The sequence below is a fragment of the Oncorhynchus gorbuscha genome, linkage group LG02, assembly GCF_021184085.1.
Source record: "Oncorhynchus gorbuscha isolate QuinsamMale2020 ecotype Even-year linkage group LG02, OgorEven_v1.0, whole genome shotgun sequence".
Lineage (NCBI taxonomy): Eukaryota > Metazoa > Chordata > Actinopteri > Salmoniformes > Salmonidae > Oncorhynchus > Oncorhynchus gorbuscha.
Window position 1 is genome coordinate 9,345,238 of NC_060174.1, and position 19,889 is coordinate 9,365,126.

Genomic DNA, 19,889 nt, shown 5'->3' on the forward strand with positions numbered 1-19,889 from the left:
GACCTCGCTCATGATTGAGACAACGCTGAAATCATTGTCTATTTGAGAAACAAACGATATGGATGAAAGGATGCGTAATCAATTTGCGGAGAACAAATTGGATTTTTATTTGTAATCAGAAAGAGACAGGTGCTAATGGTGTTTGCTCATGTGCAAATATTTTAACTATAGGATTGAACATTGTTACCATATTAGAGTGAAAAATATTAAATAATCTAAACAGAGCAAGAGCGTTTCTTACATTGTCCTCCTTTAGATGCAGGTTCACTGCAGACTGAAAATAAATTCAGCCGAAAGCTATAGAGTGTAGGAAACAATCAAATCAGACAGTCAACGATAAGCAGAACTCATGTGTTCGAACAGTAATCCAAGCAGTGTTCCAATCATGACAGAGGCATATGGAGACAACACAAAATAAATCAGAACTCAAGTATTCAAGTAGTAATCCAATCATGACAGAGGCATATGGAGACAACACAAATCAATCAACAGGGATATAGAAAGATATTTTCAGATTTAAGTTAGACATAAGATTTTTGTTTTTAGCTGAGAAAAACTGAAAGGATGCAACGCAGACCACATGACGCAAGGCAGACCACATGACGCAAGGCAGATCACATCAAGTAGACCACATGAAACGCAGACCAATCAAGGCAGACCACATGACGCAAGGCAGACCACATGACGCAAGGCACATGACGCAAGGCAGACCACATGACGCAAGGCACATGACGCAAGGCAGACCACATGACGCAAGGCACATGACGCAAGGCAGACCACATGACGCAAGGCACATGACGCAAGGCAGACCACATGACGCGAGGCAGACCACATGACGCGACGCAGACCACATGACGCGACGCAGACCACATGACGCAAGGCACATGACGCAAGGCACATGACGCAAGGCACATGACGCAAGGCACATGACGCAAGGCACATGACGCAAGGCACATGACGCAAGGCACATGACGCAAGGCACATGACGCAAGGCACATGACGCAAGGCACATGACGCAAGGCACATGACGCAAGGCACATGACGCAAGGCACATGACGCAAGGCACATGACGCAAGGCACATGACGCAAGGCACATGACGCAAGGCAGACCACATGACGCAAGGCAGACCACATGACGCAAAGCAGACCACATGACGCAAAGCAGACCACATGACGCAACGCAGACCACAGACCACATGACGCAAGGCAGACCACATGACGCAAGGCAGACCACATGACGCAACGCAGACCACATGACGCAAGGCAGACCACATGACGCAAGGCAGACCACATGACGCAACGCAGACCACAGACCACATGACGCAAGGCAGACCACATGACGCAACGCAGACCACATGACGCAAGGCAGACCACATGACGCAAGGCAGACCACATGACGCAACGCAGACCACATGACGCAAGGCAGACCACATGACGCAAGGCAGACCACATGACGCAAGGCAGACCACATGACGCAACGCAGACCACATGACGCAACGCAGACCACATGACGCAACGCAGACCACATGACGCAAGGCAGACCGCATGACGCAACGCAGACCACATGACGCAACGCAGACCACATGACGCAAGGCAGACCACATGACGCAAGGCAGACCACATGACGCAACGCAGACCACATGACGCAACGCAGACCACATGACGCAAGGCAGACCACATGACGCAACGCAGACCACATGACGCAACGCAGACCACATGACGCAACGCAGACCACATGACGCAAGGCAGACCATTGGTGCAATTTTCACAAGTATGTGGTACATCTTCACAACTCTTAATTACAACCCTCAAAACCACATCGTCAAAAAGGCAGCTGTATCAAAAACCTCAGCACATTTTCACTTGACTAAGACCACAAAAAAATAAATAACTGGACCAGTGTTTATTGAGATTGTGAACAACAGAACAAAAATGTTTGTAAAGTATAAACATATATAGCATGACAGAGGCTGACTGTAATGCGCAATTATGATTTTTTTTTCTTCTAATCTGATATTGACACAAACAGATGCATAAGCAAAAATTAATTGCATGGTATTTTTGCTATGGGGGGGGGGTTCTCTTCTGCTTTGCTAATATTCCATTGTTTAATAGATTACTGTAATACATTTCATTTACGTAAAAAAAAACACTTGTATCCAAAGTGCATTCAACCCTGACAATGGATTGGCCATGCCAAAATATTTTATCCCCAGGTGCATGAACATTCACTGCTATGTGGATGAGAACCTCTGGCCAAATGCTAAACAGGCTTGATGCAAACTAGAACTTCCTAAACGTTCTATTTCATTTGATTACAGCACACCTCTGTTGTAATTATATCTGGGAAAAAAATATTATTTTCTTTGCATCAACGATTGTGGAAGACGTCTTCAATGATCACACCTGGGATAGAAATGATGGAAATGTGATTCAGTCAATTTTGATGGGTAGTGCAAAGGGTATAGCCTAATCTGAAAACAATGTCATGTACTATAATATACAGTACTTTGGCATATCATTTTCAGTCATTCAAAAGGGCCATTTTGAAACATGTATCTTGCATTTGTTTTGCTATTGGATGGTGTTTTGTTGATTAAACCAAAATGTTCTCATTATATTTCACAGTTAACTTGTATTTTTGATCAAATGGTTGTGTGGTGAAAGATGTCTCCAAAGAAAAGAAATGCACAATGAAAAGTTTGGAATGTAAGATGCTACGTTACATTAGAAACTGTAATACGCTTAGAAACAAAAGAGGGTCACAATACATTAGTCTGTCATATACAGATGCTTCCTACGCTTCCATTCTAATTAGTATGCAGCTGGTTCTCTCCAGACGAGTGGTAGCTCCACACGCGCGCGCACACACACACACACACACACACACACACACACACACACACACACACACACACACACACACACACACACACACACACACACACACACACACACACACACACACACACACACACGTGTTCTTGGGGACTTTCAATGCTACAGACATTTTCTGGTACCCTTCCCCAGATGTGTGCCTCGACACAAACCTGTCTCGGAGCTCTACGGACAATTCCTTCGACCTCATGGCTTGGTTTTTGCTCTGACATGCCCGGTCAACTGTGGGACATTATATAGACAGGTGTGTGCCTTTCCAAATCATGTCCAATCAATTGAATTTACCAGTGGTGGACTCCAATCAAAGTTGCAGAAACATCTCCAAGATGATCAATGGAAACAGGATGCACCTGAGCTCAATATCGAGTCTCAAAGCGAAGGGGCTGAATACATGTGTAAATAAGCCATTTCTGTTTTTAATACATTTGCAAACGTTTCTAAAAACCTGTTTTCACTTTTTCATTATGGGGTATTGTGTGTAGATTGATGAGAAACAAATGATTTAATCCATTTCAGAATAAGGCTATAACGTAACAAAATGTGGAAAAAGGTCAATGGGTCTGAACACTTTCCGAATGCACTGTACATACATACACACATACACACACACACACACACACACACACACACACACACACACACACACACACACACACACACACACACACACACACACACACACACACACACACACACACACACACATACATACATACATACACAGTACCAGTCAACAGTTGACACACCTACTCATTCCAGGGTTTTTCTTCACTTTGACTATTTTCTACATTGTAGAATAATAGTGACATCGGAACTATGAAATAACGCATATGGAATCATGTAGTAACCAAAAATAGTGTTAAACAAATCAAAATATATTTTATACTCTTCAAAGTAGCCACAGCTTTGCACACTCTTTGCATATATTGGGAAAAAAAAGTAAAGAAAGAAAGAAAGAAAAACCCTTGAATGAGTAGGTGTGTCCAAACTTTAGACTGGTACTCATACAGTTGAAGTCGGAAGTTTACATTCACTTAGGTTGGAGTCATTAAAACTAGTTTTTCAACCACTCCACAGGACCTTGTGAAGATGCTGGAGGAAACAGGTACAAAAGTATCTATATCCAGAGTAAAACTATATCGACATAACTGATGTCTTGAGATGTTGCTTCAAGGTTAAGTTAAAGCTTGGTAGCAAATGGGTCTTCCAAATGGACAATGACCCCAAGCATACTTCCAAAGTTGTGGCATTAAGGACAACAAAGTCAAGGTATTGGGAGTGGCCATCACAAAGCCCTGACCTCAATCACGTAGAAAATGTGTGGGCAGAACTGAAAAAGCGTGTGTGAGCAAGGAGGCCTACAAACCTGACTCAGTTACACCAGCTCTGTCAGGAGGAATGGGCCAAAATTCACCCAACTTGTTGTGGGAAGCTTGTGGAAGACTACCTGAAATGTTTGACCCAAGTTAAACAATTTAAAGGCAATTCTACCAAATACTAACTGAGTGTATGTAAACTTCTGACCCACTGGGAATGTGATGAAAGAAATAATAGCTTAAATAAATCACTCTCTACTATTTTTTGAAATTTCAACATTCTTAAAATAAATTGCTGATCCTAACTGACCCAAGACAGCATTTATACTAGGATTAAATGTCAGGAATTGTGAAGAACTGAGTTTAAATGTATTTGGCTAAGGTGTATGTTTACTTCCGACTTCAACTGTATGTATGTATACACACACATACATATATACACACACTATAAAGTCTCCAAAACAGTTCTTAGCAACACAGTTCAACAGGATTCCACTGGCGACAAACACAGATCAGATTCTGTCAATGGACATGTGGGGGGGCAATGTAGCCTAGTGGTTAAAGAATTGGGCTAGTAACTGAAAGGTTGCAAGTTCGAATCCCTGAGCTGACAAGGTACAAATCTGTTGTTCTGCCCCTGAACAAGGCAGTTAACCCACTAGGCCGTCATTGAAAATGAGAGTTTGTTCATAACTGACTTGCCCAGTTAAATATATAATCTACAGATGGTCCTGTACAAATCCATGTGTCAAGTCTTTGTGCAAAACAACAATTCACTGAGTGTATTGCAGCAAAGCAAGTTGCACTGAAATCCTCACTTATTCCTTTTGTATTTTTCCTTTCACCCTTTTTCTCCAATTGGTAGTTGTCTTGTCTTGATGCTGCAACTCCCGCATGAACTCGGGAGAGGTGAAGGTCGAGAGCCGTGCGTCCTCCGAAACACAACCCAGCCAAGCCGCACTGCTTCTTGACACAACGCCCGCTTAACCCAGAAGCCAGCCGCACCAATGTGTGGGAGGAAACACCGTACACCTGGCGACCGTGTCAGCGTGCATTGCACCCAGCCCGCCAGTGCGTGATGGGACAAGAACATCCCTGCCGGCCAAAACCTACCCTAACCTGGACTAAATTGTGAAGTCTCCCGGTCGGCTGCGACAGAGCCTGGACTCGAACCAGGATCTCTAGTGGCACAGCTAGCACTGCGATGCAGTGCCTTAGATCACTGTGTCACTTGGTAGGACCACGGGAATACATTTGTATTAAACATCATTATGTGCAGTCAAATTGTTTTCAAAGTCCAAGAACAACTCACCAATATTGCAATCCTCATCCAGATAATTTTCAGTTCCACATCCTCCTCGTCTTCACGGTCATTCTCCCTAGTGAACTGACAAAACATCCTTTTTAATGGCAACTCGTTAGGGCTCATTTAGTCTAGACGAGCGCAAGTGCACCAAAGGGATTGCACACAGTTGAACTGACAGAAAAAGGTCAGACAAAAGTCCCCTCTTCAAAGACAAGCATAGCATATCACACATTTACACAGGTAAAGTCATAATATAAATACATTTAACAAAACTAAACCAAAAAAAAATACATCAAAAGTTATCCAGTTTTTTCCCCACAGCATAGACAGGTTAGCTGACAACGTCAATAAAAACAATACCGAAGCTTAAATGGGGCAGACGTATGTGTGTTGTGATTCTGGATGGCCATGACAGCTAGCAACAATGACAAGAAACTGCCCAGATAGCTAGCAACAATGACAAGAAACTTCCCAGATAGCTAGCAACAATGACAAGAAACTTCCCAGATAGCTAGCAACAATGACAAGAAACTTCCCAGATAGCTAGCAACAATGACAAGAAACTGCCCTGATTCTGGATGGCCAGATAGGTAGCAACAATGACAAGAAACTGCCCTGATTCTGGATGGCCAGACAGCTAGCAACAATGATAAGAAACTGCCTAGATTCTGGATGGCCAGATAGCTAGCAACAATGACAAGAAACTGCCCTGATTCTCGATGGCCAGACAGCTAGCAACAATGACAAGAAACTGCCCTGATTCTGGATGGCCAGATAGCTAGCAACAATGACAAGAAACTGCCCTGATTCTGGATGGCCAGATAGCTAGCAACAATGACAAGAAACTGCCCTATGGGGATTCAGCTAGTTACATCTTGTTCTTGATAGCATGTTTTGACTGATGTCACGTTTATACTAATATGGCTAAAATTCCATGTATTTGAGAGACAAGTGCTCATTGTACAAATGTACTTGTTTTCAATAAGAATTGGAGACAAACTATAGTTAATATGTTGTCAACAATCTAAGCCGACCCCTTCTGTTTTGCCCCATAGTTGCGCACGCAAAGGTTGTGTTGCTAAACAACCAACCCGTCCGCGTATGTGACACTTTGTGTTTATACGTTTCCATTGGTGCACGTCAGGTGTTCCAATGCATCACTCCAACACCTCATTCACGACCAACACAAATAGTTAGTCTTGTAAAGAACGGGCGAAAACAACCATATTTAGGATGGGTTAAAAAGAGCCCAAACACGTAACCTAATAGTTTCAAGTTTATTAGGTACACCACCACGAAAATGGTTCGCTCCTACAGACAGTTTTTTCCCCTATACTAGTCCCCCGTGGGAATTCAACACACAATCATGGTCTTGCAAGCACTACGCTCTACCAACTGAGCCACATTTGAGTGGTGAGATACACAATAATTCAAAGTCGAAAGTGTACTGAGGACCCAGCTGCAAAGTACGCTAAATGCTTCCAGGTAATTACCACAGAACATAGTCACTGGGGAACTAGCTGGATAACCTAGCTACATAAAGTGCATGCATCTATGGCTATCTCTCTCAGAATGACCTTCTTGATCCAAATCAGTCAGGTTTCAAGACTAGTCATTCAACTGAGACTGCTCTTCTCTGTATCACGGAGGCGCTCCGCACCGCTAAAGCTAACTCTCTCTCCTCTGCTCTCATCCTTCTAGACCTATCGGCTGCCTTCGATACTGTGAACCATCAGATCCTCCTCTCCACCCTCTCCGAGTTGGGCATCTCTGGCGTGGCCCACGCTTGGATTGCGTCCTACCTGACAGGTCGCTCCTACCAGGTGGCGTGGCGTGAATCTGTCTCCTCACCACGCGCTCTCACCACTGGTGTCCCCCAGGGCTCTGTTCTAGGCCCTCTCCTATTCTCGCTATACACCAAGTCACTTGGCTCTGTCATAACCTCACATGGTCTCTCCTATCATTGCTATGCAGACGACACACAATTAATCTTCTCCTTTCCCCCTTCTGATGACCAGGTGGCGAATCGCATCTCTGCATGTCTAGCAGACATATCAGTGTGGATGACGGATCACCATCTCAAGCTGAACTTCGGCAAGACGGAGCTGCTCTTCCTCCCGGGGAAGGACTGCCCGTTCCATGATCTCGCCATCACGGTTGACAACTCCATTGTGTCCTCCTCCCAGAGCGCTAAGAACCTTGGCGTGATCCTGGACAACACCCTGTCGTTCTCAACTAACATCAAGGCGGTGGCCCGTTCCTGTAGGTTCATGCTCTACAACATCCGCAGAGTACGACCTTGCCTCACACAGGAAGCGGGGCAGGTCCTAATCCAGGCACTTGTCATCTCCCGTCTGGATTACTGCAACTCGCTGTTGGCTGGGCTCCCTGCCTGTGCCATTAAACCCCTACAACTCATCCAGAACGCCGCAGCCCGTCTAGTGTTCAACCTTCCCAAGTTCTCTCACGTCACCCCGCTCCTCCGCTCTCTCCACTGGCTTCCAGTTGAAGCTCGCATCCGCTACAAGACCATGGTGCTTGCCTACGGAGCTGTGAGGGGAACGGCACCTCAGTACCTCCAGGCTCTGATCAGGCCCTACACCCAAATAAGGGCACTGCGTTCATCCACCTCTGGCCTGCTCGTCTCCCTACCACTGAGGAAGTACAGTTCCCGCTCAGCCCAGTCAAAACTGTTCGCTGCTCTGGCTCCCCAATGGTGGAACAAACTCCCTCACGACGCCAGGACAGCGGAGTCAATCACCACCTTCCGGAGACACCTGAAACCCCACCTCTTTAAGGAATACTTAGGATAGGATAAAGTAATCCTTCTCACCCCCCCCCCCTTAAAATATTTAGATGCACTATTGTAAAGTGGCTGTTCCACTGGATGTCATAAGGTGAATGCACCAATTTGTAAGTCGCTCTGGATAAGAGCGTCTGCTAAATGACTTAAATGTAAATGTAATATAGAGTCAGTAGGACTACTACTCAGTGTAATTTACTCAGTAGGCCTACTACTCAGTGTAATATAGAGTGGGTAGGCCTACTACTCAGTGTAATATAGAGTCAGTAGGACTACTACTCAGTGTAATATAGAGTCAGTAGGACTACTAATCAGTGTAATATAGAGTCAGTAGGACTACTACTCAGTGTAATATAGTCAGTAGGACTACTACTCAGTGTAATATAGAGTCAGTAGGACTACTACTCAGTGTAATGTAGTCAGTAGGACTACTACTCAGTGTAATGTAGTCAGTAGGACTACTACTCAGTGTAATATAGTCAGTAGGACTACTAATCAGTGTAATATAGAGTCAGTAGGACTACTACTCAGTGTAATATAGAGTCAGTAGGACTACTACTCAGTGTAATATAGTCAGTAGGACTACTACTCAGTGTAATATAGAGTCAGTAGGACTACTACTCAGTGTAATATAGAGTCAGTAGGACTACTACTCAGTGTAATATAGAGTCAGTAGGACTACTACTCAGTGTAATATATAGTCAGTAGGACTACTACTCATGGTCATCCGCTACAAGACCATGGTGCTTGCCTACGGAGCTGTGAGGGGAACGGCACCTCAGTACCTCCAGGCTCTGATCAGGCCCTACACCCAAACAAGGGCACTGCGTTCATCCACCTCTAGCCTGCTCGCCTCCCTACCACTGAGGAAGTACAGCTCCCGCTCAGCCCAGTCAAAACTGTTCGCTGCTCTGGCCCCCCAATGGTGGAACAAACTCCCTCACGACGCCAGGACAGCGGAGTCAATCACCACCTTCCGGAGACACCTGAAACCCCACCTCTTTAAGGAATACCTAGGATAGGATAAGTAATCCCTCTCACCCCCCTTAAGTTTTAGATGCACTATTGTTAAGTGACTGTCCCACTGGATGTCATAAGGTGAATGCACCAATTTGTAAGTCGCTCTGGATAAGAGCGTCTGCTAAATGACTTAAATGTAAATGTAATGTAAATGCTACAAGATAGGAAGTTAACAATTGCTCATTTGTTTGTGCCTTCCTCATTAGCAAGGATGTCTGTATTAAATTGGAGAGTCAATTGCAGTACAAGTCAAATAGCCAATATATTTGAAATTAACTAAATTTAATAAACTAATAATGTATACAAATAGCAAATAAGGGTGATGTAAAGTGACATACATTAGAAAGAAAACATTGGTAGACACCATTTAACACCACGTTACAGCTACAGTCTGCGTGTAGGTTATGCATGTTTTATTCTCAGGTTGACCTGACATTAGTATGAATAAAACAGTGCCTGTCTTGTTGTCCTCTGTAGTTATTAAGCAAGGCAACAGTCCTCTTTCTGTCAGAGTATTTAACTGTAATTTGCTGCTATTTACAACAAGAAAAAACACAACAGAGATTGCACAGTGCATCTTCCCCCGGGGAAAGGGCAAATTCTCTGGCTCGAATCCACAAAGCATCTCAGTGTAGAAGTTCTGATCTAGGATCTGTCCCTGTAATCCTATTCACTATGATCTAAAAAAAAAAAAAAGGTTCAACTGATCCTGGATCATCACTTCTACTCGGAGATGCTTTGAGGATCTTTTTCTGTTTTTGTGGATGTCTAATGTGGAGCACTCTCATTTTAAAAGTTCTTGTGTCAAAGTAATTATGCAATTACTGAAGTCATGAGTGCTTTTAAAATAGCAAAGCTATTGCAAAATCTTCCCATCTTCTTTTGTCCTCAGTAGAAATAACTGCCGAAAGCAGTCGCCACACAGAACAAACTGTCCTAGAGGAGGGAAAATAGTCATTATCACAGACAATCAAAAAAGAAAAAAAAAACGACAATTCCTCATACCAGACTGGAAGATAAAACACTTACATTCATGAAAATGTCCTGAGCGTAGCTGTCTGTGTCAGCATCCCAGAAACACCTGGCAGCCATCCTGGTGAGACAGGAAGAAGTCATCAGATCCTTTTAATTAACTTCAATACAAAGAAAGAAGCTTTGGAAATCACAATACGTGTGGTCCTTCTGTAGCTCAGTTGGTAGAGCATGGCGCTTGTAACGCCAGGATAGTGGGTTCGATCCCCGGGACCACCCATACGTAGAATGTATGCACACATGACTGTAAGTCGCTTTGGATAAAAGCGTCTGCTAAATGGCATATATTATTATATATTATATATATCACAATACAACAACCACAGGGACCAACAGAATGCATTTTGACATTAAAGCCACCACTGGGTGTCAGGCACGCTCCCTGATAAAAAAGGTACAGGACACAGAGTTCATAGTTCCTTACAGTCTGGTTATGTTTTTAGCCCTAAAGGGTACACCACATACAACTACTACTAAAAGCTTTAGGGTACCTTTGTTCACTCTAGTTTTCAACAATGTTTCTATGAGGATAAGTGGGGTCCATAAGACTTGTGAACTAAAAAGATGGTCAGAGATGGTCTTGAAATTGGGCACACAAATAGTAGCTTGGGAGAAAGGAAAACAAACATCATCCGTGCATATTATCTAAACGGTATTAGAGCCAATGACACATCCTCCGTACATATTATCTAAATGGTATAGGAGCCAATGACACATCCTCTGTACATATTATCTAAATGGTATAGGAGCCAATGACACATCCTCCATGCATATTATCTAAATGGTATAGGAGCCAATGACACATCCTCTGTACATATTATCTAAATGGTATAGGAGCCAATGACACATCCTCCGTACATATTATCTAAATGGTATAGGAGCCAATGACACATCCTCTGTACATATTATCTAAATGGTATAGGAGCCAATGACACATCCTCCGTACATATTATCTAAATGGTATAGGAGCCAATGACACATCCTCTGTACATATTATCTAAATGGTATAGGAGCCAATGACACATCCTCCGTACATATTATCTAAATGGTATAGGAGCCAATGACACATCCTCCATGCATATTATCTAAACGGTATAGGAGCCAATGACACATCCTCCATGCATATTATCTAAACGGTATAGGAGCCAATGACACATCCTCCATGCATATTATCTAAACGGTATAGGAGCCAATGACACATCCTCCATGCATATTATCTAAACTGTATAGGAGCCAATGACACATCCTCTGTACATATTATCTAAACGGTATAGGAGCCAATGACACATCCTCTGTACATATTATCTAAATGGTATAGGAGCCAATGACACATCCTCCGTACATATTATCTAAATGGTATAGGAGCCAATGACACATCCTCCATGCATATTATCTAAACGGTATTGGAGCCAATGACACATCCTCTGTACATATTATCTAAATGGTATAGGAGCCAATGACACATCCTCCGTACATATTATCTAAATGGTATAGGAGCCAATGACACATCCTCCATGCATATTATCTAAACGGTATAGGAGCCAATGACACATCCTCCATGCATATTATCTAAACGGTATAGGAGCCAATGACACATCCTCCATGCATATTATCTAAACGGTATAGGAGCCAATGACACATCCTCCATGCATATTATCTAAACTGTATAGGAGCCAATGACACATCCTCCATGCATATTATCTAAACGGTATAGGAGCCAATGACACATCCTCCATGCATATTATCTAAATGGTATAGGAGCCAATGACACATCCTCCTTGCATATTATCTAAACGGTATAGGAGCCAATGACACATCCTCCATGCATATTATCTAAATGGTATAGGAGCCAATGACACATCCTCCGTACATATTATCTAAACGGTATTGGAGCCAATGGCACATCACTCACTTGACACCTTCTCCTCGCTGCTCTCCAATTACCACTTGTACCACCAGCTTGTATCGGTCAAAGCCCACATCTGTTATTGGAGAGAGAGAGACCATTATCATTAACCGTATTTGTTACAAGGTAAATTGAGAAAAAAAATAAAAAATAAATAACTGTCTGACAGCAAGATCCGGGATTCTTACCGGGTCCAAGTTCAATGTCTCAATATTTTGTGTTTTTAATTCACCTTTATTTTGACAGGGAAGACATCTAGGTCTCAATATCTCTTTTCCAAATGTGGAAAGGCACCAGAACATCAACATTATTAAATGTATTTTGAAATTTGTTCCAGCAATAGTGTGCATTAAAACTAAAAGCAGATTTACCTAGCTCTGTGGAGACCCTAGGAAGCTCAATAGTTAACCAATCCTGTGAACAGATTTACCTGGCTCTGTGGAGACCCTAGGAAGCTCAATAGTTAACCAATCCTGTCAGCAGGTTTACCTAGCTCTGTGGAGACCCTAGGAACCTCAATAGTTAACCAATCCTGTGAACAGATTTACCTGGCTCTGTGGAGACCCTAGGAAGCTCAATAGTTAACCAATCCTGTCAGCAGATTTACCTAGCTCTGTGGAGACCCTAGGAACCTCAATAGTTAACCAATCCTGTGAACAGGTTAGGCAACTCGGGTGTCTATACTTCAACAACAAAGTTATATAAGACGGAAGTTTATGAAAAGGGGCCTTGTAAACAAAAAAGGGATTAATGTAGAGATCTATGGGTTTTTAGTGAAGTCCAGCCAACCTTACGATACAGGATGAGTATCAAAACTGTCACCTCTAACAAAACGACAGGCACTATGATAGATGGCATACGGAGGTTTAAGAGTAGTAGCAGCTGCACTTCGATAAATAATATCACAATAATCAAGAACAGATAAAAAGGTTGACTGAATAATCTGCTTCCTACTGCTTAGAGAAAGACACCATCTGTTTCTGTAGAAAAAGACAACTTTTAATCTTAGCTTCTCAACCAGCTCATCGAGATGTTTTTTTTATATGTGTTTATATAAATAGTGAATAGGTTCCAAAATCGACCCCCGAGGTACACCTTTATGTACTTCTAGACTTAACCCCATCAATCACAATGGTCTGAGTTCTGTCACTAAGATAATCATGAAACCATCAACAGGCGTCAGAGCTCAGGCCTATCGAGGACAACTTATTCAATAAAATAGCCTGATAAACAGTATCAAAAGCTTTTGACAGGTCCACAAACAAAGCAGGATATTTCATTTTACTGTCTAAAACATTGACAAGTTCATTAACAACTGTGGTGGTTGCTGTAATAGTACTATGTTCAGGACTAAACCCTGACTGTAGTGGTTGTTGTTCATGACTAAACCCTGACTGTAGTGGTTGTTGTTCATGACTAAACCCTGACTGTAGTGGTTGTTGTTCATGACTAAACCCTGACTGTAGTGGTTGTTGTCCAGGACTAAACCCTGACTGTAGTGGTTGTTGTCCAGGACTGAACCCTGATTGATTTATATTTAAAAAATTGCAAAGTTGTACATTTACCAAGAATTCTAGAATCATAGACAAGGAAGCCTTGGAATGGGGTGATATTTATTGAGATCACTACTTTTCCCCATCTTTATGGAGTGGCAAAACAAGAGCTGATTTCCATACTTTTGGCATATTTCCTGATAACAATGGTCAAACTAAAATGTGCGTTATTGAGCCAACAATGGGCGCTGCACATTTAAGCAGACCAGGATCCAATTGGTCGGCCCCTATGGATGGTTTTGTTGTCTACTGGTAGCGAAGCATTCAGGACTTATTTTAAACTGATGCATGCTTAATTAATATATGATTTAAGACCAAACAGCACTGCTATTAATGCAAGGTAAGAAAGGTTGTCTTTTATGTCAAATGATTTTGGACAAATCTGTCAAGACACCAACCATGAGAAAGTGTTTCTAAATCAACTCGTGAATTGTATTAAAATGTAGCCATGTTTTCCCCTTATGTCTTAAAGTAATGCCATAAAAAAGAAACGCGGCAGATTATTATCAATGACTTAACAGCTGTAACAAGTTGTCCACCGCAGGAAATCAAGAACAAGGCCGTTAAACCCACTGTTCCTAGGCCGTCATTGAAAATAAGAATTTGTTCTTTAACTGACTTGCCTAGTTAAATAAAGGTAAAAGACACCCATGACCATACATTTACTAATCTTATTATGATAAGAGTTTCACAACGTCACCCGCAGTTAGAGGCTTTGTAACGGCTGCGTAGTTTCTCACCCTTCAGTTTGTCCTTTATGCAATCTGCTAATGAACGGGACAGAACGCCGACCTCATCCGGATCATACTGCACCCCAGACAGTTGTTCTCTCAGGACATCATGAATGCATTCCTTCACAACAGCTGCTTTGAACCTGAAATAAAAACAAAATGATAAAGAGAGGGAAAGACAGAGAGACACACCAGGCTGCCCTGCTAACTAATGTTAGCTAGCTAGATATTAGATAGCCAACTAATTTTGTTTCATAGCTAGCTATTAATCTAGTCTACATAACAGTAAATTGTGCAACAAAATGTCTTGAACGTTGACTGCTGCAGCAGCATAGCTAAAGACTGTATATTATCTTGGAAAGATATTTGAGTGACCACTCTAACAATGTGAAATATGTCCTCAAGTATGGAAGGCAGGTGGGAGGTGAGATCAGGTAGGACAAATCTAGCCAATGAGACGGCAGATATGCATGTAAACTACATGCCATAGACATAGCTAGAGGAATCATCTGTGTAGCTGAGGCTATCGCCATTTTAAAGTAGTCAATTTTATTCTTATTCATTGGCTGATTGCTCCCAACTCATGAATCCCCACACAGTCGACTACTTTAAAATGGTGGAAGCCCTCAATGGCGACGCTAAAACGGGTTATATCCATGATGAGTCGTCTATCAGATCTCTATGACAACAGGCACAACTCCGATACAAAGTTGTTTTTGGGGTAAGTTGCCGAAATGCCACGTGCATCCACGTATATCAGTAACAACCTACCCATTACCAAACTTCTATTTGATAAAATAAGCCTCATGTACTGAATTAGAAATTGTGTTTTTGGTGACCTATTTTGACACACTCTCATTGACCTCCATAGAAAAAGGTGTCACTTAATCAAATTATTTTAGAGTAGCAGGTAGCCTAGGTTAGAGCCGAACGGTCGCTGGTTCCAATACTGGAGCTGACAAAGTGTGGGGGGAGAATCTGTCGCTGTGCACGTAGCTAACCCACATTGCTCCAGGGGTGCTGTACAATGTACACATTTCCCCAAGGACAAATTCTTCTTCTATGGTATAATTGCGTTTTCAACAATTTGATGTGCATTCCGCGACCTACTGTGCGGGTGAATAATAAGGATCCCAAAAAATGAATTTATGTAAGTAAAATAAAAATAAAATATAATATCATACAAACTATCAAAAAATAAATAAACATTTAAAAAAAAATAAGTTTTGATACAAATATAATCAGGTCCCTACAAAGGCTCAATGGACCCCTGTGAGGTCAGGACATTTCCTAGCAACAATAATCCTTGCAGTGCTTGTGCCGTTTAGTCTTCTCGGCTGCAGATATAATCATGACCAGCTTCTTGGACTTCTTTGACAATTGTGCTGTACAATTAATCACTGTGGATACACTCTTCACAATGAGTGAATCCAGATCACCCGATTGACTTAAAACAGCTGGTTGCAATGCATCCACCATCATAACTTCAACACTATTGCCTCTTGCTCCTTTCGAGTCTCTTCACCGCCTCCACATAAGAGATCTGCTGTAATAGCCCTGATCTTTGACACCTCAACCTCCTTCACCCTAACATGATACTAAGAGGAAGTCCAGAGTATGATCCCCACCACAGTTGCAATGTTTTCCAATTGATAGATTCTTCAATACTATACTTCTCCCATCTGCAAACATTGGACACGTGACCATTTCCTTCACAATTCCCACATTGTAATGTTTGGACACGAATGCTCTCACTGCACACCTCACATTAGGTAGGTCTCCTCAAACAGGTGGGTATCCTTTGTGGAACGTTCCAACAGGAATCTGTTCCCAAAACTTCGTAGATTACAAGTATGCAAACAAACAACGCATACAAAGTAGCATGATCAATTCAACTAGCTGACGAATAGGCATCAACTTAACCACGTAGCTTATTCTTAATGTTTGTCCATAGGCTACCAGGGTGAGGGCAGACATTTCAGAATAAACGTGGTGAGTGAAAACCGTAATTAAAAAGTCGACTCCCTACCTGGTATCTTATTCTGCCGCTATACAACCTTGTCATTTACGAAGTTTTTGGAACAGGTTCCTTTTGGAACGTTCCACAAATTATATCCACCCTCATCAAACAACAATAACATCGATAGGCTTTTCTCCTTCCCTCCATTTACCATACGGGTCAGGTGACGTACACTGATCACTCCTGGGATTTTCTGACTAATGTACTCGTCATCTATATCCAACGAGACTCCAGCTATAACTCCTCTTTGGCAGGCGCCCTACTCCGAAGATCAATACATGTTGTTTCTGACGTGAACAACTTAGCCAGATCCAGCGCACGCTTCTTCTGTTCTTCATCAACACAATTGACCAGTAAACTCGGCAACTTCTAGTCACCTTGATTGAATCCACATTTCTTCAGTCCTATAACGTTATATTGCAAATGGGAGTTCCCAAAATGAATATCTTAACGCGGTGCATTATTGGACCGATCCTTGTCTTCTACCACAACTTTTGCTCGTTTTGTTCCATTCTTTGATTTCACTATTTTACATTCATTGTCACACACTTCACTTTTGGACACTTTCAGATTCAATCCGTCGCCATTTCCTCCCAACCACTACTACCTTAACTCCTGTGAACCTCCAACGACCACCCAAATGATTTTCTTGGGCGCAGTAAAACCTCTCACTTCGCCTCTTCCTCTCTACCATAGCTAACGTTAGGTAGCTAACTTTACCGTTAGCATTGAGTATGGCAACTTACTTGTGATGATAATTCGGTCTAATGAGGTAAGTATTTCCTCCGGTATCGGTTCCCTCCATTTTAACTGCGTATGTATTATAGTGCGTTGGATGGTAAAGAAAGCTTATTTAGCAAATAATACATAAAAACATGGCAATGGAGATTGAGCGAAAGCCTCAAGAGGCTTGAATAAACGTTTGCTTGTGTTACCATAACAACATTTCCGCTTCCGGAAGTGTAACGAACCAAGCGTAAACTTCTCAACAGTTGTTGGAACCACAAGGTCTCGTTCAAGACTTCAAATGTTGAACGGTGTTACGAAAACATCTTCCAAGAGCCAATTTGAGTTCAAAATAATTAGCCAAAAATGAAAATAATTGAATTACGTAAATAATAGTATTTATATTGTAAGCGACAGTGAAGTAATGCACATTGGGAGATTTTATTTCAATTGTATGAAACATGTAGAAAGAATTCAATTGATATTTGCATCCAATCTTTCTTTGGTCAAACAACATATTTTCACTCAAGGTTCTTGTTCTTTTTTTCACCTTCCTTCAAGTCATCTTTTCTCTCAATTTAGGATTGGTAGTCTAGACTTGGAGGAGAGGTTAGGGGGGATGGGTAATAAAGGTAATTAGGATACTGAAATAACTTGTTCTTTAGTATCCTAAACAACAAGTTTCCATCCTCTTCTTTCTATTTTTAATACAGTTATTTACCCCTCCCCACAACCCAAGTCCCCTTCCCTTAAACCAGGTTTGTATCCTATTCACAGCCCTTCCATTTAAATGTAAACCCTTACCTTCCGTCCGCCCACGTGTTCTCGCACACCCCGAGAGCTTCTGGTCAGCGGGGTGGTGGCATCGGGATCCTTATCTCTCCCAAGTGGTCATTCTCTCTTTCTCCCCTTACCCATCTGTCTATCGCCTCCTTTGAATTTCATGCTGTCACAGTTACCAGCCCTTTCAAGCTTAACATCCTTATCATTTATCGCCCTCCAGGTCCCCTCGGAGAGTTCATCAATGAGCTTGATGCCTTGATAAGCTCCTTTCCTGAGGACGGCTCACCTCTCACAGTTCTGGGCGACTTTAACCTCCCCACGTCTACCTTTGACTCATTCCTCTCTGCCTCCTTCTTTCCACTCCTCTCCTCTTTTGACCTCACCCTCTCACCTTCCCCCTACTCACAAGGCAGGCAATACGCTCGACCTCATCTTTACTAGATGCTGTTTTTCCACTAACCTCATTGCAACTCCCCTCCAAGTCTCCGACCACTACCTTGTATCCTTTTCCCTCTCGCTCTCATCCAACACTTCCCACACTGCCCCTACTCGGATGGTATCGTGCCGTCCCAACCTTCGCTCTCTCTCCCCGCTACTCTCTCCTCTTCCATCCTATCATCTCTTCCCTCTGCTCAAACCTTCTCCAACCTATCTCCTGATTCTGCCTCCTCAACCCTCCTCTCCTCCCTTTCTGCATCCTTTGACTCTCTATGTCCCCTATCTTCCAGGCCGGCTCGGTCCTCCCCTCCCGCTCCGTGGCTTGACGACTCATTGCGAGCTCACAGAACAGGGCTCCGGGCAGCCGAGCGGAAATGGAGGAAAACTCGCCTCCCTGCGGACCTGGCATCCTTTCACTCCCTCCTCTCTACATTTTCCTCCTCTGTCTCTTCTGCTAAAGCCACTTTCTACCACTCTAAATTCCAAGCATCTGCCTCTAACCCTAGGAAGCTCTTTGCCACCTTCTCCTCCCTCCTGAATCCTCCTCCCCCTCCCCCCTCCTCCCTCTCTGCAGATGACTTCGTCAACCATTTTGAAAAGAAGGTCGACGACATCCGATCCTCGTTTGCTAAGTCAAACGACACCGCTGGTTCTGCTCACACTGCCCTACCCTGTGCTCTGACCTCTTTCTCCCCTCTCTCTCCAGATGAAATCTCGCGTCTTGTGACGGCCGGCCGCCCAACAACCTGCCCGCTCGACCCTATCCCCTCCTCTCTTCTCCAGACCATTTCCTGGAGACCTTCTCCCTTACCTCACCTCGCTCATCAACTTATCCCTGACCGCTGGCTACGTCCCTTCCATCTTCAAGAGACCGAGAGTTGCACCCCTTCTGAAAAAACCTACACTCGATCCCTCCGATGTCAACAACTACAGACCAGTATCCCTTCTTTCTTTTCTCTCCAAAACTCTTGAACGTGCCGTCCTTGGTCAGCTCTCCCGCTATCTCTCTCAGAATGACCTTCTTGATCCAAATCAGTCAGGTTTCAAGACTAGTCATTCAACTGAGACTGCTCTTCTCTGTATCACGGAGGCGCTCCGCACCGCTAAAGCTAACTCTCTCTCCTCTGCTCTCATCCTTCTAGACCTATCGGCTGCCTTCGATACTGTGAACCATCAGATCCTCCTCTCCACCCTCTCCGAGTTGGGCATCTCCGGCGCGGCCCACGCTTGGATTGCGTCCTACCTGACAGGTCGCTCCTACCAGGTGGCGTGGCGAGAATCTGTCTCCTCACCATGCGCTCTCACCACTGGTGTCCCCCAGGGCTCTGTTCTAGGCCTTCTCCTATTCTCGCTATAC

At 43.2% G+C, this 19,889-nt stretch overlaps 1 protein-coding gene across 3 annotated transcripts; it reads right to left on the reverse strand.

Moving 5' to 3' along the window:
- Positions 1 to 1,055: 1,055 nt before the first annotated feature.
- Positions 1,056 to 17,535, reverse strand: dynlt2b (dynein light chain Tctex-type 2B). Of its 3 annotated transcripts, XM_046300480.1 has the most exons (6): positions 17,332 to 17,523; positions 14,575 to 14,708; positions 12,288 to 12,357; positions 10,373 to 10,436; positions 5,527 to 5,601; positions 1,056 to 2,406 (listed from the first exon to the last, which is right to left on the reverse strand). In XM_046300480.1, exons 1-6 carry the CDS (start codon positions 17,388 to 17,390, stop codon positions 2,401 to 2,403), a joined length of 408 nt encoding a protein of 135 aa, XP_046156436.1. In that variant the 5' UTR covers positions 17,391 to 17,523; the 3' UTR covers positions 1,056 to 2,400. The 3 variants fall into 3 exon arrangements, with proteins under 3 accessions (XP_046156436.1, XP_046156426.1, XP_046156445.1); XM_046300470.1 differs by lacking the exon at positions 1,056 to 2,406 and having other exon boundaries at positions 4,571 to 5,601; XM_046300489.1 differs by lacking the exons at positions 1,056 to 2,406; positions 5,527 to 5,601 and adding an exon at positions 9,607 to 10,279 and having other exon boundaries at positions 17,332 to 17,535.
- Between the last annotated feature and the right edge of the window lie 2,354 nt (positions 17,536 to 19,889).

Excerpts from the sequence above, each read along its gene's own strand:
- dynlt2b (XM_046300470.1), bottom strand. The coding sequence starts at position 17,390 with ATGGAGGGAACCGATACCGGAGGAAATACTTACCTCATTAGACCGAAT. Across the intron at positions 14,709-17,331 it reads AGACCGAATTATCATCACAA|GTTCAAAGCAGCTGTTGTGA; the intron begins GTAAGTTGCCAT and ends TTTTTATTTCAG. Across the intron at positions 5,602-10,372 it reads CTCAGGACATTTTCATGAAT|TTCACTAGGGAGAATGACCG; the intron begins GTAAGTGTTTTA and ends ATGTTTTGTCAG.